The sequence below is a fragment of the Eremomyces bilateralis genome, assembly GCF_010015585.1.
Source record: "Eremomyces bilateralis CBS 781.70 unplaced genomic scaffold P152scaffold_2, whole genome shotgun sequence".
Taxonomy (NCBI): Eukaryota; Fungi; Ascomycota; class Dothideomycetes; order Eremomycetales; family Eremomycetaceae; genus Eremomyces; species Eremomyces bilateralis.
In genome coordinates, this window is record NW_022985068.1 from 625076 (window position 1) to 648554 (window position 23479).

General features: G+C 53.8%; 9 protein-coding genes across 9 annotated transcripts; 6 read left to right on the forward strand and 3 right to left on the reverse strand.

Moving 5' to 3' along the window:
- Nucleotides 1-1278: 1278 nt before the first annotated feature.
- On the forward strand, nt 1279-2444 carry P152DRAFT_511036 (uncharacterized protein). Its single transcript, XM_033682696.1, has 2 exons — nt 1279-1859; nt 1915-2444. Exons 1-2 carry the CDS (start codon nt 1437-1439, stop codon nt 2293-2295), a joined length of 804 nt encoding a protein of 267 aa, XP_033537856.1. The 5' UTR covers nt 1279-1436; the 3' UTR covers nt 2296-2444.
- Nucleotides 2445-2596: 152 nt separating this feature from the next.
- On the reverse strand, nt 2597-3780 carry P152DRAFT_504951 (uncharacterized protein; the record flags this gene model as incomplete). Its single annotated transcript, XM_033682405.1, has 4 exons — nt 2597-2888; nt 3014-3131; nt 3161-3718; nt 3749-3780. The coding sequence occupies 4 exons, from the start codon at nt 3778-3780 to the stop codon at nt 2730-2732; spliced, it is 867 nt and encodes a 288-aa protein (XP_033537857.1). The 3' UTR covers nt 2597-2729.
- A 222-nt stretch (nt 3781-4002) lies between these two features.
- Nucleotides 4003-6837, forward strand: P152DRAFT_428133 (uncharacterized protein; the record flags this gene model as incomplete). The annotated part of the gene is made up of 3 exons (XM_033677322.1): nt 4003-5710; nt 5768-5785; nt 5848-6837. The coding sequence occupies exons 1-3, from the start codon at nt 4184-4186 to the stop codon at nt 6835-6837; spliced, it is 2535 nt and encodes an 844-aa protein (XP_033537858.1). The 5' UTR covers nt 4003-4183.
- Nucleotides 6838-7032: 195 nt separating this feature from the next.
- On the reverse strand, nt 7033-8297 carry P152DRAFT_478799 (uncharacterized protein; the record flags this gene model as incomplete). The annotated part of the gene is made up of 2 exons (XM_033681679.1): nt 7033-8169; nt 8217-8297. The coding sequence occupies 2 exons, from the start codon at nt 8295-8297 to the stop codon at nt 7033-7035; spliced, it is 1218 nt and encodes a 405-aa protein (XP_033537859.1).
- Nucleotides 8298-8550: 253 nt separating this feature from the next.
- Nucleotides 8551-10433, forward strand: P152DRAFT_408957 (uncharacterized protein; the record flags this gene model as incomplete). Its single annotated transcript, XM_033676931.1, has 2 exons — nt 8551-8760; nt 8816-10433. The coding sequence occupies exons 1-2, from the start codon at nt 8744-8746 to the stop codon at nt 10431-10433; spliced, it is 1635 nt and encodes a 544-aa protein (XP_033537860.1). The 5' UTR covers nt 8551-8743.
- Nucleotides 10374-11151, reverse strand: P152DRAFT_454483 (uncharacterized protein). The gene has a single exon (XM_033678595.1). The coding sequence runs from the start codon at nt 11011-11013 to the stop codon at nt 10558-10560; it is 456 nt and encodes a 151-aa protein (XP_033537861.1). The 5' UTR covers nt 11014-11151; the 3' UTR covers nt 10374-10557.
- Nucleotides 11152-13338: 2187 nt separating this feature from the next.
- P152DRAFT_114800 (uncharacterized protein) lies at nt 13339-15566 on the forward strand. Its single transcript, XM_033673657.1, has one exon. It carries the CDS (start codon nt 13519-13521, stop codon nt 15433-15435), a length of 1917 nt encoding a protein of 638 aa, XP_033537862.1. The 5' UTR covers nt 13339-13518; the 3' UTR covers nt 15436-15566.
- Nucleotides 15567-16420: 854 nt separating this feature from the next.
- P152DRAFT_388456 (uncharacterized protein) lies at nt 16421-20178 on the forward strand (the record flags this gene model as incomplete). Its single annotated transcript, XM_033675930.1, has 3 exons — nt 16421-17399; nt 17518-17955; nt 18005-20178. The coding sequence occupies 3 exons, from the start codon at nt 16421-16423 to the stop codon at nt 20176-20178; spliced, it is 3591 nt and encodes a 1196-aa protein (XP_033537863.1).
- Nucleotides 20179-20600: 422 nt separating this feature from the next.
- Nucleotides 20601-22518, forward strand: P152DRAFT_408961 (uncharacterized protein). The gene is made up of 5 exons (XM_033676932.1): nt 20601-20671; nt 20737-20796; nt 20859-21338; nt 21393-21545; nt 21610-22518. Exons 2-5 carry the CDS (start codon nt 20794-20796, stop codon nt 22171-22173), a joined length of 1200 nt encoding a protein of 399 aa, XP_033537864.1. The 5' UTR covers nt 20601-20671; nt 20737-20793; the 3' UTR covers nt 22174-22518.
- Nucleotides 22519-23479: the final 961 nt, after the last annotated feature.

Genomic DNA, 23479 nt, shown 5'->3' on the forward strand with positions numbered 1-23479 from the left:
GCGAAATAATAGCACTGGACACTGACACAGGCTCTACTGTATGCACGACTCTGGGTCGCTCAAGATCGACTTGTGGGCACAGGTTCCATGCTATGTTGAAAAGATCAAAAGATGGTTGGTCTAAGGATTTAGGAAACCGGATACAAACATGATTACAGTACAATCATAGCAGTAAGATTAGCATACGTGGTTCTGCATCCAGCCGATTCATACAGAACACATCCTGTTGCTTACAAGTTACACCATGCTAATGTGATCGGCAGGCTGTGAGGATTCCAACTCTCAAACTTTCATCGACTATGACCTTAGAATCCTTGTATTCGGTAGCTCTTTTCCAAGGCGTTAATATTCTGCCTTTCTGGTCTATTCGGATCAAACTTCGAAGCCATCCTCAATCCTCCTAATTATCTCCCCTCGCAATTTCCATGACTTGACGAATGCAAGGATGGCTAGAACCGAAACAAAGGTTTTCATCCACTTTGCCCGACGACTCAGGTTCCTTGACAAATTTGAAATCCTCCACTCGATGACTTGAGAAGCAAATAACAATGCGCTGCTGGGAAAAGCCATCATGACTTCATGAGAGTCAGCCATGATGTTCTCTTTCAACGATGGTAGGCGCTTTGCCAGAAATTCGAGAGTGCCTGACCATCCATGATGAAATGGCTCAATTTTGTCAAGAGATGGTGGTTAATCTTCGCTATACAAACAGCGCCAGTCTCGCTGGTGCTGCCTTTTCCAGTCTTTGTCAAATGTTGAAAGAGCTATGATACCAGACTGGTCTGTGGCTTGCGAAGGAGCTGTGGGTGAGTTCAAGTTGGCCTAGTATAAAATTCCCCGCGAGCGAAGAGACGAACAAAGAATGGTTGCAGCTCATGATTCGTACAACCGTCATGCCGTCACTTCCTATTCCTATACTCATTTCCCTCCGCCTACCACGTCAACTTCATTTTACTACAACACAATAGCTCTGGCTTGTGGGAGTCGTGACACAACCTATAGCCTGCAGATCCCCCCTTGCAGCAGACGTTTCAAGTTTCAACTGCTGAGAAGGATTTAAACAAAAGAACTATAGAAAGCATGGGAAATCTTGCGCTCCCCGCTCGCCACAATGGGATTGAAGGGTGGTGTGCATTGGCGCGAAGAACAGCCTTCAGACTCCAATTCAGGACATTCGCATCTGATGGATCGGGTATCAGGAATCGGGAATCAGGATCAGACGCCCCACCACCAGTGCGTCCAACTCTGGCTATCTGCAATTTCCACTGTCCTAAGAAGGAAATGCAGAAGTCCTTGTTCAGTATGGTTGAAATGTCAACATAAATACCGCTGCTTGTCTTTTCACAACATAGCCACCATTCGTGGGTGCGTCACTCTTTTACTTTATCTTCACTTACTCGTCCTCAGGAAGGACAACCTTTACATTACTCTTCAACATGTACTCTCTGCTCCCCCTCTTACTTTCTTTGCCGCTTGCCTCTGCGTTTTGGCAGCCAGAGTCCGGGACGCGTTGGCAAATCGTCCTCTCCCAACCGCTCACAGTGAATTCCAACCCCGTCGTGCCTGATGTGCCTGTCTATGACATTGACATGTTCATCAACTCCGCGGAGACCATAGGCAAACTTCATGAGCAGGGCAAGAAGGTCATCTGCTACTTCAGTGCTGGCACATTCGAACCATACGTGCCAGATGCAGCTGATTTCAACCCTGAAGATATGGGTGATATTCTGGATGACTGGCCAGATGAGAGGTGGTTAAACGTTGGCAGTAGCAACGTGAGGGATATCATGGTGAAGCGCATTGTCATCGCCAAGGAGAAAGGGTGTGATGCGATCGACCCGGATAACATGGATGGCTATGTGCGCTTCTAACCCTTTCCCTATCTTTGCACAATCCCTGGCTAATACACTGTAGGAGGCCGATGGTGGTGGTATTGGCCTCAAGAAGAAAGATTCGATCGATTACTTCAAGTTCCTGGCGACCGAGGCTGCGAAGCTAGACTTGAGCATCGGACTCAAGAACTCCATAGGCATGATTGACGATGTCCTCCCCTCCGCTCAATTCGCCGTCAATGAGCAGTGCTCCGAGTGGGACGAATGCGGCGATTACTCTCCCTTCGTCGATGCCAAGAAGCCAGTTTTCCATATCGAATATCCCAACGAGAGCTCAAGTAGAGCGTCGGGGCGCAGTTCTGGATTGACTTGCGATGGGGAAGGTCTCAGCACAGTCTTGAAAAATATGGACTTGGATGGCTGGGTACAGTACTGTGATGGCTATGGGACAATCACATCTTGAATGACGTGTTCATAAGCATTGCTTGTTAAATATGGTTTAGATCATGCTTTTGTCGCGTCTGGTGTCTCTGGTCAGCATGGGCTGTGCGTTGATACACATAGAGTGCTCAGGAAGCAACTCGAATGTTTTGTATATGAATATATTCTTTCAGATACAATCCCCTCAACCTTCGTCGCGCTATGAGGATATCCTTGCCTATCCACAGGTAGGATACACGCACGTGGCTAACGTTGCAATATCTCAACCAACATGAGTTTAAACACTGTGAAATATAAATGATGCTATCTAGGACGCTTAAATTTATGTCTAACAGATTCTAGGAGGTTTTCGCCTTAAAAATCTCCAATCAGCTGTCCCTCTGCGTCTATCACGGCCTGGAGCCATTCAGGCATAGAATCAATGCGGGAATTGATCCAAACCTGGTTAATACCGTCCTATCCCTCTTTTAGGAGCTCCTGCGTCTCATCGGGCTCACAATGGGTATATTTACGTACATGTTGTTTCATTGGTTGGAAACAGTTCTCGATGATCGCGAGATCCAGAGATGAGGCGCAGTTGAAGTAGTGTTTCAGACCGTTTTGAGCCTTCCATTCCTTCAACGATATTTCCCTTACTCCATGAGGGCCCATGGCCAGAGACTTGGTCCTCTTCTAATACGAAATCGTGACCGTTCTGGATCCAAGGTTTGACAATGGGATCCAGGATAGAATCGATATACTCGCGTTGGGTCATCTTGCCTATTGCTCGGTATATTGTATGTTATAAGGTCCGATTTGAAGTCGTACCCTGCTGCCCCCCAAACGTGTACCTTCTTTTTAGCGTCTTCCTTACTTCTCCTTCGCGTTGTACACATTTGGGGCAATACCGTTCGCCCTTTCGTCGAATGATTACCAACTTTCCCTGCGGACCGTGCCCGGCGCGGGACTCGTCGCTAAAACGGACTTTCCGCCAGGTATACTTGGTAGGATACCGGGCCTTCATCAAAGTAGCCCAATCGACTCGTTTTTTGGTTGGTTTTGAGAAAATCCACGCCTTGTTACATGCGACGCATCTGCGGTAATCTTTCGTGCCCATAGCCCGTTCAATCGTACGCCCGGATACATATAGACCAGCCTCATACCCTAAGGCTTCCCAAGACATAGTCCTTCCGTAGACATCTTGTTCTTCAAGGATCCTTTCCATCTCATAGATATCCTTGGTTTCGACGAGCAGGGGACGGCTTCTTGGGTCCTCGCCGGGCTCAAAATGACGTCGATCACGGTTATTTTCACTTATCAGGCGTGTTCCAGACCGGTATGGAACGCCAAAGTGTTGGTAAACCTTGCACTTAGTCCGTAATGGATCAAATCCATACTGTTTTCTGAGGGCCTGATTGAACCCTACAGCGCCCTGGATCCGGTCCCTTTCGGGGGAACCGTAGGCTCTTTGAACATTATCTCGGTTTGCAGCATACCGTTGAATATGATTACGGGTAGAAACCACCATATTTAATGAATGGCGTTGATCAAGGCATCTTTTCGGCTAGATATCAAATTTGGTCTATGGGGGCGGGTCTACTTCGGCAAAGTGGTGGGCCGCGAAATCTGTCACCCCCGCGTGCTAGGGTAGGTCCTTAGCCCAATCACGCGACCTACTTACAAATGTGGTTAGATAAACAAATGTTACCAAATTCCATGGAGCTTCATATCCAACTTGACCGTTTGTATAGAAACAGCACCACCCCTTCCCGGTGTACTACTAACTACCTCTGGCCTTGGTGTCGTTGGTTCGTAAACTTCGATCGTGCAAGAATTATCGTGCAAGTATAAGGAAATCAATAAGGAAATACATCTATCTCTCATCATCGGCGACCTTGTCATCCACGGTGGACTCGGCCAAGTCGTGAAGAATGCTTTTTGCCGACACCTACCGGCGTTACAAGGCGGATACTAATGCCATTGCACAATGGCTTGCCTCAACAGCAAAGAAATTCGGCTTCCCTACGGACTCTCTTCAAGGTCCCAAAGCTGCCAACCTTCCAGCACAGCAAAGTCAACGCCTGAAAGGAAAGGCTCGGAAGTTGGCCAAGGAGGCTGCGGCCAGAGCACCGCCAAGTTCGGTGCCTTCTCTCCAAATACCTAAGTACATTATCGGGGTGAAGGATTTCGTAACACTAGCGGAGTTCCTGGCCGCAAAGAAGGACATCACGGTTCCCGTGGACGTAATAGCGTCAATCGATCGGGCGATATTCTTGCGGAAGACTTACAGCGACCACCATGCTCTACAGTCCCACTTAGACAATGCCGACGACACGAAGAGCGATCAAGGCCATCTCTACTTTCTTGGGGTTCTTGAAAAGGTGCTGGAAGTACTCAAACCGCGGCTACCACATGAGGCGACTCTAGACCGTGCCGCATCAGTCGCAACTGGTGTGGATGGCAATCAAACCCTGTTCGAAAATATGTTTGCGGCTTTGAAAGTTGAAGAGCCATCAGAAGAGTTTCTCAATGCCCCGGCAGCGAAGCCCAGTGTCCGTGCCGATCCGCCGATGGATGAAGTTTACGAAGTTGAGCCCATCGACGATCCGCTCGAGCTTTATCTTGGAATTGCGGCACTGCTCCAAGATCTTTCGGCGATTCGAAGCGCAATCAAGCGAACCTGGCTTTCATACTCCCAGGGTGCAACGACGCTGGTTCCGTCGGCGGTCACCACGAACATTGCGATCCAAATGGCGCGACAACTGGAAGAGCAGTTCTTGAAGGATCATCCCTCCGAAAAAGACACCGCCCATGCGAGAAGCACATTCTTCGGAATACAATGCCTCCTGCAGGGGCAGGACCCGAGCAAGCGTGTGCGATCTGGTGACCCCACCAATCTAACCCTCTATGATCTTGTTGAGGTGTCTCTGATGAGCTCTCACATCCTCCTTTCCTCTTTTGGGGATGTCCTGCGGAGTAACCCTCTTCCAGTGTTCAAGTCAGGATACTTTGGAGTCTACAATCCGTCCCAAGACCGAGATGAGTTGCCTGGGCCGGGTAAATTTGATGAGGACAAGATCATTCTTCTTGAAATTCTGGGTGACATCGTTCTTTTCAATCATATGCATTGGAAAATTGGCCTACCGGCCTGTGACGAACTCACGAAATCTGTCGTTGCTTTCAAGGTGCAAGGCCGTCATACGCTAGCATTAGACTTTGCAGCACAGCTTCATTTAGATATCCACCATGTCCTTCGCGAACGAGTCAGCATGGCTTGGGACAATCTCCGCCAGTACTCGTCCAACAGCAGAGCGACTTTAGACCTGAACCTGTCGTTCCATGATAAGCTTAGGGTAGAGACATGGCCGAGAGAAAATGACATGGTCATGAGAGGAATCATCGAAAAAGTTGGGCGTTGGGTTGACAGTGACATGTTCGAAGAGAGGAAGGTGAAATTGGTAAGGCAAGCCGTTGGGCATATTACATTCGGTCACAAGATGCTGACACGCTTTTAGATGGTCGACTCTGGTGTGGTAAGCTTAGTACTGCCTGATCGATATAGCAATGGTCTCTACTGTACACTCACTATCAACAGACTCCTGAACCAAGCATACCGCACCGTTTCTACCGCAGTCATCCATGGCTCTGCGGCTCGCTACTCTTCGGCTTGAAACTCAATATGCAAGAAGTCGGTATCACATTTGCCAACGCCTGGGGCTCCATCAAAACATCCGCACAAATCTACAATGCAGCACGAAAAGAGAACCTCTTGAACAAGAATTGGGATGACATGGAGCTTACCGTGATGCTGCACAGCGAACCTCAAATTTTCGTGGGCGCCGCGCCGAGGAATGTTGAAGAGTACTTCAAACGATTCTGTCTCTCCATGGGATATTCGGCACAGAACTTTGCAAAAGGCGGCAGAAGGCAGAAATCCGCTGGCATTGCGTCCAAAACCGGTCCGCGTGGAAGTCTCGAAGCGAAGTTGATGACTCCCGTCGCCCATGAGCTGCGGTTTGGCTACACAGATATGTACGAGCCGTCCGGGAAGAACGCTTCGAGTCTGGAGACTGTCCTGGAAAAATGCATTGATCATGTGGAAGCCGATGACGACGAGAGTGATGGCGTCCCTAGCAGAGACGCTCTACACCGCGCATTGAACGAGCGATCTCAGGAGAAGAAGTTACATACGTCCCCCGAGGCACTGCTCCTGATCTCCGATGCCCTTTTGGCAGAGGAACTCGCGCTAACCTTTGATCACTTTCGCATGCACCGTACCGCATGGCGGGTGCTCCGCGCGATCAATGAAAGACTTGCAGACGAGCTCAGACAATTGTATGGCCCAGGGTATCTCGAGAAAGAGAACCAGCTTCCGTTTGTTGTCGGCTACATCTTTATGACCGCAATCCAAACGAAGCAGATGGGAGGTCTTCTGTTGCCGAAGAAAAAAGACGTTGTCAGCTCCAACGCGCTGAGGCAGGCAGCTGATGTGCTAGAGGGTATGATCGACAGTGCACCAATGGGGGATTTGGAGATAAAGATTCTTCGGGAGCAATATGGTATGGAGATCGAAGTGGAGGGGTAAGCACACGGGATTTACAGTGCCTGTCACTAGCCACCGTGCACTTGGTACAATGTAGAATGGCTGAGTTACACTCAGCCACTGGGCTGTCGTATGGAAAATTGAATTGCTTAGGATATGTCGCAAATCACATCGGAGCCATATGCATTCGTTCATTCACTGACGGAGGTTTGAATTGGACTAGATAGAAGATAACGTCTATTCCATATCCTCCTCCTCCTGATCCAACCCATCAACGCCCCATGCTAGAATAGCAGCAACACCACCCAATGCCTCCAACCTCCGTCCCACCTCATGCGCGCTGCTTACAACTCTGCATTCCGCTCCCTGCTCCCTACAACCTTCCACCAGCACCACCCATCGTTTCCGCTCCGCGACCTCGGACGCGCGAAATAGCCGGTCGCTCACCAGCAGCACGCTGCCATGCGCGATGACGCCCTGCGCAAATGCCTTGAAAATCGGCACCGCGCCGTACCACGCGCGATTGTCATCGTCGCGTAGGTGCTTGTGGAGCTTATCGAGCGCGGCGGCGTCGCCGGCGCTCCGCGTGGTGTCGAGCGCTTTCTTGAGTGCGGGGGAGGAAATGAGAGAGGGGATGGATGAGGGCGAGGCATTGTTGCTGTGGGCGAGATGGATTGAGGGGATGTAGGAGTTCAGAACTTTGCCGGAAACGGGGATTGCGTCGGAGTTGGGGTCGGTGGCACTAGATGCGGATGCGGGGGCGGATGCGGCGGCGGTCTTGATATAGGCCAGGAAGTTCTGCGCCGCGAATCCCGGGGAAGCGATGAGTAGAGGAGGTCGTGGTTCAGTCGTTAGGTCTAGATGCCGTAGCAGTGTTTGTAGAAGGGTGCGATGGAATCTCAGCATGGCGGAATCGTAGCCGCCATCTCGCCCACCGCCCCTTTTCTTTGGCAATGGTACTTCCACCCGTTGCCGAATGACGGTCTGGAATTCCGTCACGAGACAGATGTTCGCGTAGCCTTCTCGCATTAGGACTGCCCATAGTGACGCTCGGGAAGTGGCATCAAGGGCGGTGCGGAGCGTTTCGATCGCAATCGCATCCCACGAAGGCTTTTCAAGCGCAAACTGGCGGCTGAGCTCGAGGTCTAGCGTATGGAAACTGCCTAGCCCCGCGAAGTCATTGGCTTCCGCGATCTGGCCCGATACGCGGAGGTGGGACGACCCCGAGTCAAAGTCGGTGGACGTCACCCTTATCGTGAGTTTGGTGAGCACGCGGCTGGATTGGTTGCTGCCGTCCGAGGTCTCCTTGACGACTCGCCGGACGGTGGATGCTCGGACGATGTCTTTGTTTTGAATCAAATTATAGATATGCCACTGAAGAAGAGTCAGAAATGCGTGGCTTTGCACGCGATGATCCTCACCATATCCTCTGGTTCTTCGGGTATCAATGTGACCGAACCCGTTTGGTCCTTGCTCTCGATGTTCTGCTTGACGAGCTTCATGTTGAAGAGCTAGATTCGGTAAATTTGATTCAAATTTCTCAAAGTCCTAGCCAGTCCATTAATATTCCTAGCTCTTTCAGATGTTGACTGTTTGATTAATATGGAATATTTGGACAATTCACTAGCCCAGCGGATGACGATGCGTGATGCTGATGATCTGGCAAGGCATCAAGTGTTTATGCCTCAGGGATCTAACTGTAAATTCTACCCAACCACCGCGAGTCCATGACAACGACATGGACTGCCAGCTGCATGAGGAACAATATGGAGGATGATGAACGTATCAACGTGGACATTACTTCCATATATAAATTTCAAGTCCGTTAACTCAGGGAATTGATATCTCCGCAAATGCGATTCTGTCCCATTTAACCAGTGTGATTTCGAAGAGAGCGTCCGAAATCTGTTAGCAAAATTCTCTTACAGGAAACAAGCAGCTGCAGATCATGGGCCCCGTGAAGATGTGAGTCGGCCCCTATTCCCCGTATGATCGATGTATCAATTCTGACAACATCCAGTGCGGTCATCGGGTCGATATGCGGCCAATTCAAGACGGTGTTCAGCAAGCTCGCTGCGCTGCATGAGAAGAACGCATTTGCCTTCACCATCGTTGTCGGGGACATTTTCGCCGACCCTTCAGAAGAGAATGAAACCAAGGAATCCGAGTTGGAAGATCTCATGGGCGGTGGAATTGAAGTGCCGGTGCCGACGTATTTCACCGTGGGACTGTCTCCCTTCCCAGACGCAGCGGTTGGGAGATTGGATGAGCATGAGGGAGAGCTGTGCCCCAACCTGTTCTACCTTGGACGGAAAAGTACGTTTAAGACATCCGATGGCATTAGAATCGTGGCCTTAGGCGGTGTGTTGGACCCGACCGGGACGCACACCAATCCCCACGACAAGTACCGCGTGGCGTACACCGAGGCCGAAGGGAAAGGCCTCAAGGGGGCTCATTCGGCCGACATCCTCATCTCATCCGAATGGCCCGCCGGGATCCAAAAGGGCTCGCGCACCAAGCTCCCCTCCGAATCCAAAGACTGGTCCGCGTCCCAACCCCCCGCCGACGTGTGCGCCGCCCTGAAGCCCCGCTACCACTTCTCCCCGTCCACCCTCTTCTACGAGCGCGAGCCCTTCTACCACCCCCCCACTGACCCCGACACGTACGCGTACCCCGTCACCCGCTTCCTCAGCCTCGCCCCCTTCGGTAACCCCGCCAAGCAGAAATGGATCTACGCCTTCACCCTCGCCCCCGCTGCCGCCCCATCCGTGACCATCCCCCCCGGCGCGGGTCCCTCCCCGCTGCTCCCCACGACTCGGAAGCGCCCCGCTGACTCGGCGCCGACGTACTCGCGCTTCGCGGACGACGGGCCTCCGCGGGGCCGGGGCAAGCGGCAGAAAGGCCCGCCGCCGACGCCGGGGGAGTGTTTCTTCTGCCTGTCGAACCCGAACGTGGCGACGCACTTGATCGCGTCGATTGGTGAGGAGGCGTACGTGACGACGGCGAAGGGGCCGCTGACGACGCCGACGACGTTTTCGAAATTACCGTTTCCGGGGCACATGCTGATCATTCCGCAGTCGCATGCGGGGACGCTAGCGACAATCGGGGAGGCGGAGGGGGTGAGGAGGGTATATGATGAGATGCAGCGATTCCGGGGGAGCCTCCATAAGATGCTGGCTGAGCAGGGAAACGGGGAACTGGGATCGGTGACGTGGGAGGTCAGTCGCGCCAGCGGGATCCACACGCACTGGCAATGGCTCCCCGTGCCCGGGCGGCTGCTGAACAAGCGGCTCGTGGAAGCGGCGTTCAAGGTGGAGGCGGAGAACGAGAAATATCCGAAGTTCGTGGCGAAGGACGTGGGCGACGGGGTGGGGGAGGAGGGGGACTTCTTCCGCGTGATGGTATGGTACCCGCCGCAGGAGGGGGCGGAGGGGAGCCGGGAGACATTCTTGACGCTGTATTTGGACCCGGAGATCCGGTTCGATATGCAGTTTGGGCGGCGGGTGTTGGCGAAGCTGCTGGGGTTGGAGAGGCGGTTGCATTGGCAGGATTGTGCGCAGTCGGTGGACGAAGAGGGAGCGGACGCCGAGGCATTCAAGGCGGCGTTTGCAAAGTTTGATTTTACGTTACAGGAGTAAGAGTCTACATCGATTCCAACCATCCGATGCCCGCCGTTGTACTACTCCGCGTTCCCTATTCTTCGTCGTGCCGCATATCGCGACACCTTGTGTGCGAGAAGTCTGATGTCCATCGGGCGGGACTTCACAGCTTCGAAGGGACGCGAACCTTGCCATTGGTAGACATCCTTGCCCCGGGATGTGGTACCGTCGATGGCGGGACCGGTCTTCGTCCCCCCGATTTCCGTGAGTCGGCAGCTGGAATATTCGAGCTGTTGGTGTCCGCCGTTAGCCAACCGCTGTGCGGTCCTACCACCTCGACGGTCAGGGAGTCGCGAGGGGGTTTTTCCGTCCCGTCCACCCGAACGACTGGTTCCAGACGGAAGATGTTCAAGTCCGGAAGTTCGCAGTCAGGGCACGGTCGGGGGTTGTTGTCTACGGTCATGAGGGTGTCGTGCGTAGGAGATGTGGTGACAGTGCTGGGGGCGTTGAAGGGGAACGTGGTGATACCTTGAACGAGGGGAGCTACCACATGGGGACACAGCTTGATCGTGTCGCGGTGATGGAGACATGAGTAGATAATGCGATGGTTTCGACACATGCTGCCTTGACGCGAACAGACCTAATAAAGCTTCCGTATCTGATGCTTGGTGCAGGTCGAGGTAGCCAATGGTACTGTGCCATGAGAGACACAACATCTTCGAGCTGGCGAGGGAATTAATAGTCGTCCCGCCACTGGGTGACAGCGGCTCGGAGATTTCCGCCATCAGCAGCAAATCATCATTAAGCATTGCTCTCCTTTTCTGTGAATGGAGGAAAGGAGGTGGATATGGACGGATAATAGCCCTGGAATATGGGAAATGCTCCCGAGTGGACGTGGCGTCTCGGTTGCAGGAGGGATAAGGCTATTCTGTAAGCCATAACGGTCGTGCTGCAGAGGGACCCGGACGAAGCAAGTTCTAACCCTTCCTGTGAATCCTGTCTCACCGCGTGGAGGCCCTGCCAAGTTGCCAGCGCATTGATACATATCTTGATTACCTACACTCCGGCGAGGGCACGCATCTACCTAGCTAAAGAGCAGCACCTGGATGGCTGTATCAGTGTATCATGATCCTCCAACGAGGACTGACGGGAGTTCTGTTGGAGCCTGGAGTGGAGGTTCCCCCATGCAGCGGTTCCTGCCTGTTTGGACGCATGGATACCAGTGGAGACGCGTGTGAGCTTTCAGAGGCAGTCCATGTCAGCCGTCAGGTCCTGTCTTGCATCTGCAAGCAGCAGCAGAGGCTAGAGGTGTGGATTTTCGTCGTGGAGCATGTAACCATGCATGTGTAAGACCAAGTTTCAAACACATCACACAATCGTCAACAACACAACATTACTTGCCTGTATCCAGGGTCGCAGATGCTTGGATGAGTTGGAGACTTAACTTGGAGTATTTAATTTCGTGTTGGTTGTAGTTGTGGTTTGGTGCCACTTTCGTCCTGTATCTTTCATCAATGTTCAAACTTGGGACTGGTTGCAGGACGCGTTTTGACCGCGTCTATTACGCGCAATGGGCCAATCCATAAATCGCCTAGTGGATAACCAGGTGCCCCTTGTCCTTTTGTCTGCAGCCAATAACCATCTATGAACGTTGTTCAGGATTGCACGTGCACCTGGCTTGGCGACTCCAACCTCCTCCACTCTTCAGTTCGTTCAGTTCCTGGCTGTAATTCAGTTCCCACTCTTAACACTGCAACCAGCAACTCGCCCTCTTTCCCTCTCTATCACCATCCCCCCTAATAATAACCAACATCCATCCCCCAAGACCCAATACCAACCCCTTGTTACTCTGCACCTTTCGCTCTCAACTTCCTGCAGCAAGCCAGCACCAGCACAACTCTGCCCTCGCCCTGAGGTACCCTCGAGCTAGACAACGGTGCTGCAGAATCATCATCCTCGCAACTCACAACAGAACCGACCACCCACCACCCACCACCCACAACCCATAACCCGAACCCACCACCCACAACCGACAACACTCTTTTTCGGTGCATAGGTGCAGCATCCTCGATTCCTCGTCCACCGCTCGACCGTTCGAAGCCAACCATTCCGCTTTAGGCGTATTAGCTCCCTTCACTTGACGCTCCCGAAGCTCGAGCCCTCCCGTTTTCCACCTCACCTGCGTCGAGCACATCCGGCATCCGCCTAGCATCCCATCCCCATCGCCCATCGTCAATCCTCCCATTATTCACCCTCTCCTCCTCAATCTATCCTCGTGGATTTTCTTCAATTCTCGACTCCTCCAACTATCGACTCCTCGTCCCCCGAACCTCGTGGACCACCGTCCCTCTTGCTTCCGGCAATTGGATGCCGGCCTATCTTGCTCGTCTCCAAGCTCCATCGTGTTGAAACCGCCAACGCACTCTATTAGCGCTCTCCACCATCAATCCACAACTGAGATCCACGCCTCACCGCAAGACCTGGGGACCTTGGGACCGGATTCGACTTTATTCCAACATCTTTCCCTTCCCACAACAAACAACAACGCGATCAAACCAGCGGCGATTCCGTGTTGTTTGAACTTCGCTGGTTCGGATCGTGATGACCTGCTGACCGCGATCGCCGTTTGAATCCCTTCGATCTCGCGACCCATCGTCCTCCCAATAACCTCCTTACTGTCGACTGCTTGAAAGAAGAGTAACACGGTGTGCTTGTGTTGGCTAGATTCGCCAAGAAGGTGTTGAATTTTGGAACTTGGGACATTCTTCCGTTGTTCTTTGGGGCAAGGACGGAGCGCGAATCAGCGCTGTCGCAAACACTCTATATCGCAACGGCGATACTCTTGAAATACTAGCGACTCCCAACAATTCCCTAAGAGCGCGGAAGGGATCGAACACGCATAAGAGCAGTGATTGTGGCTGGATTGGAAGTTCAAACCTTACATTGACAGATGCGATCGGCCATGCTGCGTGTTTGTTGGCCTTGATCCTGCGCTTGCCCGATCTCAAATTGATTGGATTGGATAGCGACTGGCTTTGGGTTCCCTTACATACACCTTTAACCTTCATCCCTTTCGTGATTGAGGAGACCTTCGTTTATTTGTGGACCCTAATCCCCTTCCAATATGGCGCCTATCCGACAGAGCGCGTCCGCGACATTGCCACGAAACTTCACCTTCCATTACACCGATGGCGACCATCCACGGACGCCAGAGCCTGTCGACGGCCAGTTGATTCAGGAACCACCTCGACCGCCTAGGCAAACATTTCGCATCCGCCGGAGACGACAGGACGACAAACCCACCGTTTCGGTCAACGTCGAATCGCAACTTTTGCAGGAGATGCCCATCCCCACGATTGAAACCTCGGAGGCCCCGACCAGCGATTACTTTCCTTCCTACACGGAGTCTCTGAATCCTTTTTCCGACCGCTTGCTCTCACCCATGCCGATCGACACGCGCGACAAAACTCCTCCACGGACGCCGCTTGGACAGACCGCGACATACCACCCTGTACATGGCGCTGGCGTGGATTGGTCGTCCCCAGATTGGAAGAGTCGGGGCGAGAGCATTAGTCGCCCTTCGACCGCCTGTTCCAACTTCTCCGATTCGTCCCTCTCATCGAGCATCAGCATGGAGTCCTTCCCATCGTTTGGAGGGAGCTGCACGAGTCCTGACAGCGAGATCGGTGACTACGTAAATTATCGTAAACCCCTCTACACCCACCCTATCTCTTCTCCTTTGCAAAATCTCGGAGCGCGACCTGCAAAACGTTTGATGATGCGGAAGAAGACACGGTTCACCGCGGAGATGGACAACCACCTTTGGTTCACGTACATGGTGTACCTCCAAGACCCGACGGTCACCCCGTTCAAGATGCTTCCTGGTACTGCACCACCTCTTGGGGTCTGCCATCGTGTGGTTCGTGAAGCGAAGAAGTCCTGGAAGGAGGGCAAGGTATTGAGTGGACCCCGAAACATCCCTCGCCCCGACCCGTCTTCCAGACTGCTGGCGGATTCTCCGGACACGATCAAACCGGCGACGAATGGCAGCTGGAGCCCCACGGTTATTGCTACGCCCAAGCTGCATGCCAAATGGCCTCGATCGGATGCGGCAACTCGACGACGATTTCGCGAGTTGTGCAAGCGAAAACCTACGCTTTCCGCTCATTATCAACGGATGTTGATGCGCAGCCCTTCTCCATTTACCTCGTCCTCTCCTCAAGTTGGCTCCCGATCTCGGCGATCTCGACGTAACACACCTTTCGAAGGCCCGTCTAGTGTTAAGGCATTCTCCACGAGAGATATGAACGTCTCCCTTGCGACCAGCACATCGAAGACGATGCAGCTTGGAAATCCGCTTGCGCAGCTCGCGGAGTCGGATCCACCTCGGTCTTCCGACGGGACTGAACGAGCCACCCCCCGACCACTCACCCATCAAAAGAGCCAGTCCCTTAACATCGGTCTTGGATCGGAGAAGCGCGTGTTGGACTCACCATTCAACCCGCGCCGCATCGAGAAAAAGAGTGCCACACTCGGCCCCGCAACGCTCAACTCGCCCGTCCAATTCCAGTCCTCTTCCCTCTCCCGCTCCTTCAAGCGCCACGCACAGCAGATGTTCGACGACGATTTTCCCGCCCCCAGCCATCCCCGCGGCTTATTGCAGGACGTGTTCGACGGCATCCCCGAGCCGCACCATCGCCGCGTGCGCAGCCGCGGCTTCAGTCTCGGCGACATGACAGAAGGCCCGCGGAACATCGCCTCGCTGTTCACCCCACCGAGCACGTGCGAGCAGCCCCCAATCTTCCATCTTCCCGTCGACGAACCGGCGGTCCCCGTCGACGAGGGTATGGCCGACCCCGCGGGGATCCGCTCAGCCCGGTTGGGTTCGCCATTCATGGAGCGGCAGCGTAGTCGGCAGATCCAGACGTTTCCGCGCAACTTCTTCAGCCAGAGCCACCCGTCCGATGCGCCTGGCCCGGGCCCTGGCGCACTTCTCGATGTCTTCAAACCGAACGCGAACGCGAACCCTTTCTTGGGATGACCGAGCTTTGCCGCCCAGCCTCATTGCATTCTAGGCGTTCAGGAGATGGCTTTCTTGCATGATCTTCGTCGGATACTCCGGCATTTCTTCACTTCTTCGGTACCTGCATTCGTGCATCCCTGTGCTTTTCGGAGGCGAACACGGAGCATTCTCAATTCATGATTCGGTCACCGGAGGTTTATGGCACGAAAGTAATCCGGCGCATCTATCTTCCCCTCGGACGACGTTTCGACTCCAGGTCTAATCTCGCTTTGCGGGCGCTTATCCACGCCGGACGTCAGGTCGGGAAGAACACGAGACACAACGGGAGATGCGATTGACGATTGATGACCGCTTTTCATGTCCACTGACTTTTTTTTCCCTTCCCATTCTTTTCATGACGAGACGAAATTGCATATGCTGCACAGACGATGATCGGGCTCCTTGTTTCCGGCTGCGTGGGTGTGCGCCTGGTGCCAGCGTCGTCATGGACCTGCACTCGCCACACCGTGGCCTTCGATGTAATTTAGATACCTCCGACAGAAAATGGATCATTCAGCCCTACATTGATTTCTTGCGTTGGTTTCTGATGTGAATGTTCCCTAGATCCTGACTTTTGAGGCTGCTGATGACCGTCACCACTGGATAAGCGACCTAGGAGTTTGGGGCATTGAAGTGAAAACCCTTTAACTTTCTCTGCTTATAAAGCTTGCAATCACCCCATACTGGCCAAATACTTATGGCATTCGTGACCCCAATTTGAATCTGTAGTGTGTGCATCGCGATTGAAGTATGGTTGAGCGAAAGGTGATTGGCCCACAGAACTGTTGGCGCAGCAACGGATCCGTAACCAAACATCGCACTCATCCCACCACTCACTTCAGCCTTGAGTTATACAACATCAACCACCGTCAATCCTCTTGCGGAAGAACACGATTTCACTCTCGTTTATCGAGCAGTTCCCACATCATTGGTCACCGCGTACCCGACGCGTGGAAACACCACCATGGCCGCATCCAGCGACCTTATCGACTTCAACGCCATCGAAACCCAGAAAGAAAACATCCAAGCCCTCCCCAGCGGTCGCTCCGCGAAAGCCCTCGCCCAACTCTACTCCCCCCTTTCTCCCTTTGCGCACCCCTCCCCTCCCGACGCGCACCACGCCGCCCGCCAGTCCTTCGAGCGCGAACTCCACCTCCTCGCCGACTCCGACGACCCCCTCGACATCTTCGACCGCTACGTGAAATGGACTCTCGACGCCTACCCCTCCGCGCAAGCGACGCCCGCCTCCCAGCTTCTCCCCCTCCTCGAACGCGCCACCAAATCCTTCCTCGCCGCCCCGCACTACCGCAACGACCCGCGCTACCTTAAGCTCTGGCTCCTGCACATCCGCTTCTTCGCCGACGCGCCCCGCGAAACATACCGCTTCCTCGCGCGCAACGGCGTCGCCGACGCGCTCGCGCTGTTCTACGAGGAGTACGCCGCGTGGCTGGAGGGCGCGGGCCGCTGGGCGCAGGCGGAGGAGATCTATCTGATGGGGCTAGAGAAGGAGGCAAGGCCGGCCGAGCGGCTGCTGAGAAAGTTCGCGGAGTTTCAGCATCGGAGGGATGAGAGAGCGCGGGAGGGCGGCGCGGATGATGGACCGGGGAGCCCGGCGTTGCCGACGGTAAGGCCGGCGTTGGCGGCGAAGGTGGATCCGTTTGCGGGGGCGGTGGAAGAGGGGGATCCGCAGGCGAGGACGAGGGGGGAGGGCGCGGTGAGGACAACGGGGAGGAATAAGTTGGCGATCTTTTCGGATACGGAGGGGGGTTCGCAGGAGGCGCTGGGGGCGGGGGGCGGTGCGAAGTGGGAGAGTATTGGGTCGTATGAGGAGCGGAAGAAGGAGAATACGCGGGAGGCGAAGCCATGGGTGGGAGAAACGTTGAAGGGTGGTGGGAAGCGAAACGTTGGGGCACCGAAGATGATGATCTTTAAGGACGGGGTACGTTGAAACCCCTTTTTCTTTACCCCTTTCCCTATCCCTCCTTTCTTGACCTTGTCATTTACAATTGCAGGACTAATGTTTGTGGGCATTCTTGCCGTTCCATGTATTTCAGTCATTAGCACCATCGCAAGAGCGACATGAATCCAATCCGTGGCATGAGCAGCAGGAGACCATCAACCCCAAGACCGGGCGAAGGGAATGCGTGTTCGTGAACCTCGAGGCCGTGTACCCGTCCCAGGACGACATGAGCAGCGAATTTTGCTTCGAAGAGCTGAGAGCAAAGCACCGTGGGTGGCTTGACATGGACTGGAGCTGCCAGCCGAGTGTGAGAGAGCACGAGTCACATCCGGATGAGTTGAAGGAGGATATGGCGGAACGAGTCGTGTCTGAACTCGCCGAGGACTTGCAAGAGGTGTTGGATGTGAACGATGAGAATGCTCCACCGTCACCACGGGAGCTGGAAACGATCAAGAGAGCGAAGAAAGCACGCAGGGAGGAGAAGGCCAACCGTACAAGAAAGATCAAAGTTTTGGAGGTGCATGCTGCTACTCAAATCGGTACTGTTCACGGCACTTGAATTTACGAGTCAGCTAACAAGGTCTATAGTCCAAGCGAACCTATCGTCTCCGAGTGGCCCAAAAATCAAGCGGAAGAAGACCGCAGAACCGACTATGACAATCAACACCAAGGAAGCTATGGATGAAATCTACGACATCTTCAATCAGCCCCTCAAGGGATTCGAACCCGCCGAAGAGCAGCAAGAGGAGGAAGAAGAGAGTGAAGACGATGAGGACGATTACACCAGTGCAGGGGAAAGCACCGGCACTGGAAGGATCTCTGCCACCACCAGCGACTACGGAGATGAAACGACTGCCGCAGACTTCACCGAAGCAGGAAGTGTAGGGGGGAACGATACGGCCAACGATACTGGTATTTCTGGTTTCACTGATTTTAGCGAGGCTAAGAGAGCGGACGTCGATGAAGAGGACGACACCGAGTCACAGGAACTGGATGCTCATACGCCAGTGGACGAAGAATTCCAGGACGATGTTCGCTCAGACGGACTGGATGAAGCGCAATTCGACTCGCCAGCAGACGATGAGGAGGAGTATGACGACAGGCAAAGCGCCGCGCCATACTCATACCCGGAACGATCCCGAGGAGCCGGAAGGCGTCTGCCGTTCATGACCCCGATTGTCGAGAAAACGGAATCGTCTCTTGGTGCCGTCACCGCCCTCGCTGAGAAGAACTACATCCACGCTAAGACACCCTCTCGAAGGCAAGGGGATGCGACGCCTGCGATTGCCGAGTCCGATGATGACGACCCTTGGAGCAGCCCGTTCCATAACATGACTGGAGACGGGCTGGAGGACCTGAAGAAGGCCATGCGGACAGGTAACGACGCGCCCAAAATCAGCCAGCCACAGCTCGTCCCATCGAAGCCTGCGCCCATTACCAATTTCGAGAAGGCGAAGGAGAAAGCTGCCAAAGGGCCGATCATCCACGACGCACAATGCAATCCTTGCGACGTCGCGATCAGAAACACGATCTTGGAAAATGCTCAGCCTCTATTGGCGGCTCATGATGGCTACTACAATCATCAGGACAAGACGAAAGGTATGGGTTTCGAAATCCAGAAGTTCATCAAAGCTTCCGTAAAATCTCGCAAGTCTGGACATGACAAGACGGCCCCGAATCTGCTCCTCCCACCAACCATCAACCTCGAAGGCAGTGATCGAACATATACAGTCAAACGTGAACTCGGCAAGGGGGCCTATGCCCCTGTCTATCTCGTCCAGAGCACCGAGCGAACTCAAGATGAAGACGAGGAGCCAAAGGTCCAGATGGGCAAAGGCGAATTCGGCATCAAGCGACAAGAGCTCGAAGCCATCAAGATGGAGGATCCGCCCAACGCATGGGAGTTCTATCTCGTACGGCAAGCGAAGCGGAGACTAGGCGTTTCGCGCGCCGCGGAGTCGATCATTAATATTTACGAGATGCACCTGTACATGGACGAAGGCTACCTCATCGAGGAATATCGCGACCAAGGCACGCTGCTGGACCCGATCAATCTCGCGCGCATGGACGTCGCCGGCGGCGGGTTGCTGGACGAGCAGGTAGCCATGTTCTTCACGGTCGAGCTGCTGCGGACGGTCGAAGCGCTGCACGCGAAAGGCATCATCCACGGCGACCTCAAGGCCGACAACGTGCTCGTGCGGTTCGAGCACGGCGTGCGCTCATCGGCGTGGTCGTCCGCGTACGCGCGCGACGGGTCGAACGGCTGGGCGGACCGGGGCGTCGCGCTGATCGACTTCGGGCGCGGCATCGACATGAAGGCGTTCGTGCCGTCGGTGCAGTTCTTCGCGGACTGGAAGCCGTCGGAGGTGGACTGCGCGGAGATCCGCGAGATGCGGCCGTGGACGTACCAGGTCGACTATCACGGGCTGGCAGGGGTTATCCACACGCTGCTATTTGGGAAGTACATCGAGACGACGGCGGAGCGGGCGGCGACGCTCGGGGCTGGAGCGACGAAGACGTATAAGATCCGGGAACCGTTGAAGCGGTATTGGCAGACGGAGCTGTGGTCGGAGCTGCTGAACGTGCTATTGAATCCGTTGATGCATCTGGACGGCGAGGAGGGGAGCAAGATGCCGATGTTGAAGGGCATGAAGGCATGTCGGGAACGGATGGAGGCGTATCTGGAGAGCAATTCCGAGAAGGGTCTGGGGTTGAAGAACCTGCTTAAGCGGCTGGAGGTGAACTTGAAGGAGAAGAGATGATGAACGCGGTTCCTTGTGTTTTTCCGTGCGAATAAGGGTCGGATGGAAGCATTATGTCGTATGCGGCGTTTGTCTCAGGGGTTGGAAGTCACATTGTTTATGCGGGAGGGTATAGCTGGATACTGTTGTCGGCGTTGATGGAAGGCACCATGATATCCGCTCAAGATGGTTGCTTCTCGTTTAGCACAAGTAACTGTTAATTCAATAGATTTTCGTTGTTACCTGTGTGACTAAATTACATTCCCAGTCGTCTACATCAACCAGTTCATTGCCAACTAAATCTCTTTGTCAGATTACAGATATCAACACTGAACTTGTCCTTGATATTCTTTGGAAAATGATGCCTGGGCGCCTTACTCCGCCTTAACTTCAATACATGTAATTCGTAACAGGGATCCGATACCGAGTTCACAACAATGTCACCACTGGTGAGCTTCACTGCATAACTGTTGACAGGTTGTAGCTTCAAGAATTCCGGATTTCTTGCTAATAGGTACTCCCTCATAATCCCTCACTGTCTATCTCCCTAGTTTCGAGCAAACCTAACATCATCTCCAGTCAAAACAGGTTCCAAAGCTCCTCCGCCTTGCTCACTTGAGCTCCCTCTCCTCTACCATGGTGCGTACCAATCCATATAGGTGCCTCTTGTGAAAGCATCAGCAACTAATCCATGATTATAGTCCTCACAGGCCTTGCAAGAGGCAATTGTGAGCCTCGACCCAGCCGTATTCCGTGCTGCCTTGATCCAAGCCTCCGAGAACACCCACTCCATCTCCACCCTCCATCTGGCGTACCTCCGCATCTGCCTCGAGACCGGCGCATACGAGGATGCAGTTCCGGTCTTGGAGACGGGGTTCTACGAGTTCTCCAGCGATTCCCGAGCTACAGTGCAGGATCTGGTGCACAAAGAGACGGGCGTCAACCTGAAGGCCCCGAAGGACTCGTCTGACCAACGACACGGCAAGGAGAAGCTGACGGTGCAGCATGTGCAGGAGTTCTTGATGCTGGGGGCGATCGTTTACATTACGTTGAGGAAATTCACCGAGGCACAGCTGTTCCTGGAGCATATCTTGACGACCCCGTCATCGAACGCGGCGAATGGGCTCATGGTGGAGGCGTACCGGAAGTGGGTGCTCGTGAGCTGTCTACTGAATGGATCGGTATGTACATGCCGCTTGGAGTCGATGAACAGCGTGGTTGATTGCAGGGTCTAGGTTCCCAAACCACCGCGAACAGCTAACAGCACCGCTATGCGAACGGTCCAAGGCGCGTCTCGAGCGTACGAGGGACTGGCGGAGGTTTTCCGAAGCGGCAACAAGGTACGATTTCTAGCGGAGATGGACGTGGGAATCAACATATGGACATCGGTAAGCCGCGCCCCCTCGACTCCCACTGTCTGTTCATGGGTTGACGTTCTTGGGATTTGCACAGCACGGCAACCTCGGTCTAGTAGAAGAACTCCTTGACCAGTTCCCCCTGTTCGCCATCCGCACCCTCCAAAAGATCTACAGCGCCCTCCCCCTCGATACCGTCGCCACGCACCTGTCCTGGACCGTCCCCGAGACCCGCACCTACCTCCAGACCCTCATCGCCACCGGCCAGCTTAATGCGGCCGTCGAGCAGCGCCCGCCCCCCCCTCACCACGCCTCCACCTCCGCACCCCCCCGACTCCTAATCCTCCGCTTCTTCACCGACCCCCGCTCCGGCCCGCTCGCGACGACGGAGGCCGAGCAGCAAGCGGTGCTAATGGCGCAGGCGGGACGGGTGACGGAGCTGGCGCAGGATGTCCGCGTAGCGGACCAGCGGCTCGCGACCAGCCGGGACTACCTGGTGCATCTGCGGAGCGCGAACCTGAAGAGTCAGAAGGATCAGGGGGAGCGGGCGGGGATGATGGCGGCGGTGATGGAGGAGTTTGATCAGGGGCCGGTTCCGTCGGAGATGTTGGCGGCGGAGGACGGGTTAGATGATGAGGATATGATGGGGGATTTGCCTTGATTGATAGGACTGTCGATTGTTTCTCTACTATCCCCGCCAATGGTTGGAACAAACGTTGCGGTGGAGGCATTGGTGCAGGATGGACTTCCTTATTCCTGGCATCACGATGTTCCCTAGAAGCATTGGGTGGAGCAACGGTTTACGATGTGTGATGATGATGACATAATACCGTACTGGTAACAAGAACCAAGCAGTCTTGATACGAATGGAAGGTTCAGGAATGAATTGGGGATGCTGCTTCCTCTGGTTAGGCGGTAAAGCCTGTGAAGGAACCGTCACTTCTGTGCTGGTGCATGTGTCCTCAACTCAACTAGCTAGAACCACATGAATTAATAATAATTCCATATAGTTATGTGGAAACTGGGAAACAAGAATCAAAACTCTGAATGTCTGGTACGTCTGTACAACTGAATGGAGAGACAATTGCCTTTTCTCCTCTCACTTCCGACCAATCAGCACTGCTTGGACAGGGGAATATTCATCAACCATAAGCACTGGGAGCATAAGAAAATGCATTTCCTTCAGAGTTAAGACTGCTGCAACCTGCTGCATCTGCATGCATTGGGCTTGGGGCTCGCCTTAGCTGCTTCTCGCCTGCAGCCGGCCAGCAACGGTGGTGATCCGTCCCTGATTTGTGGTGATGCAAAAACGGTCGGTCTGACGGATGAAGGATGGAGGATGGACCTGGAGGTTGCGTTTCAGGGGGAAACAGTTCTGTAAGGCACCGTACATAGTAGTTCACTGAAACTACTACATACGACGGTTGACGATTGACGAGCCAGTCTTACTAACACTGTGAAGTGTGAACCTGGGATCAGGATCAGGATTCAGGATCCGAATTCAGGATCCATCATCTTCATCTGTTTCAGCCTCGGTGCCTCATGTACACTCTCACTCTTGTGTCTCTACATGATACCAGTCCTCCATCCCACAGGCAATTCTTAATCCGATATGAATATATGATGGATCCACCATCGGAATTCAGAGGATCAACGTTCCGACATGTGCTCATTGATCTGCATTCCCCTTGGGTTTCACATAACACGATTTGTGCATCGAGAATCGGCATGACTCTATTCCGTGGCACGACGTTGATTTCTTGCAGCATCGCGTCTTAGCAGCACGTGTCTGTGCGATTGTCAAATGTCAACAAACTCCAGTCTCCATGGGACCATTAGCCCCGAAACTTCCCTGGCTCCTCTGTAAGACTGTAACTCTGTTGATAAATTCCGCCTCCGCTCCAAAGGGCAAAGTCCAAATTCCCACATTCTCGCACTGTGAAGCGTGAAGCCAGTGCCACTCATGG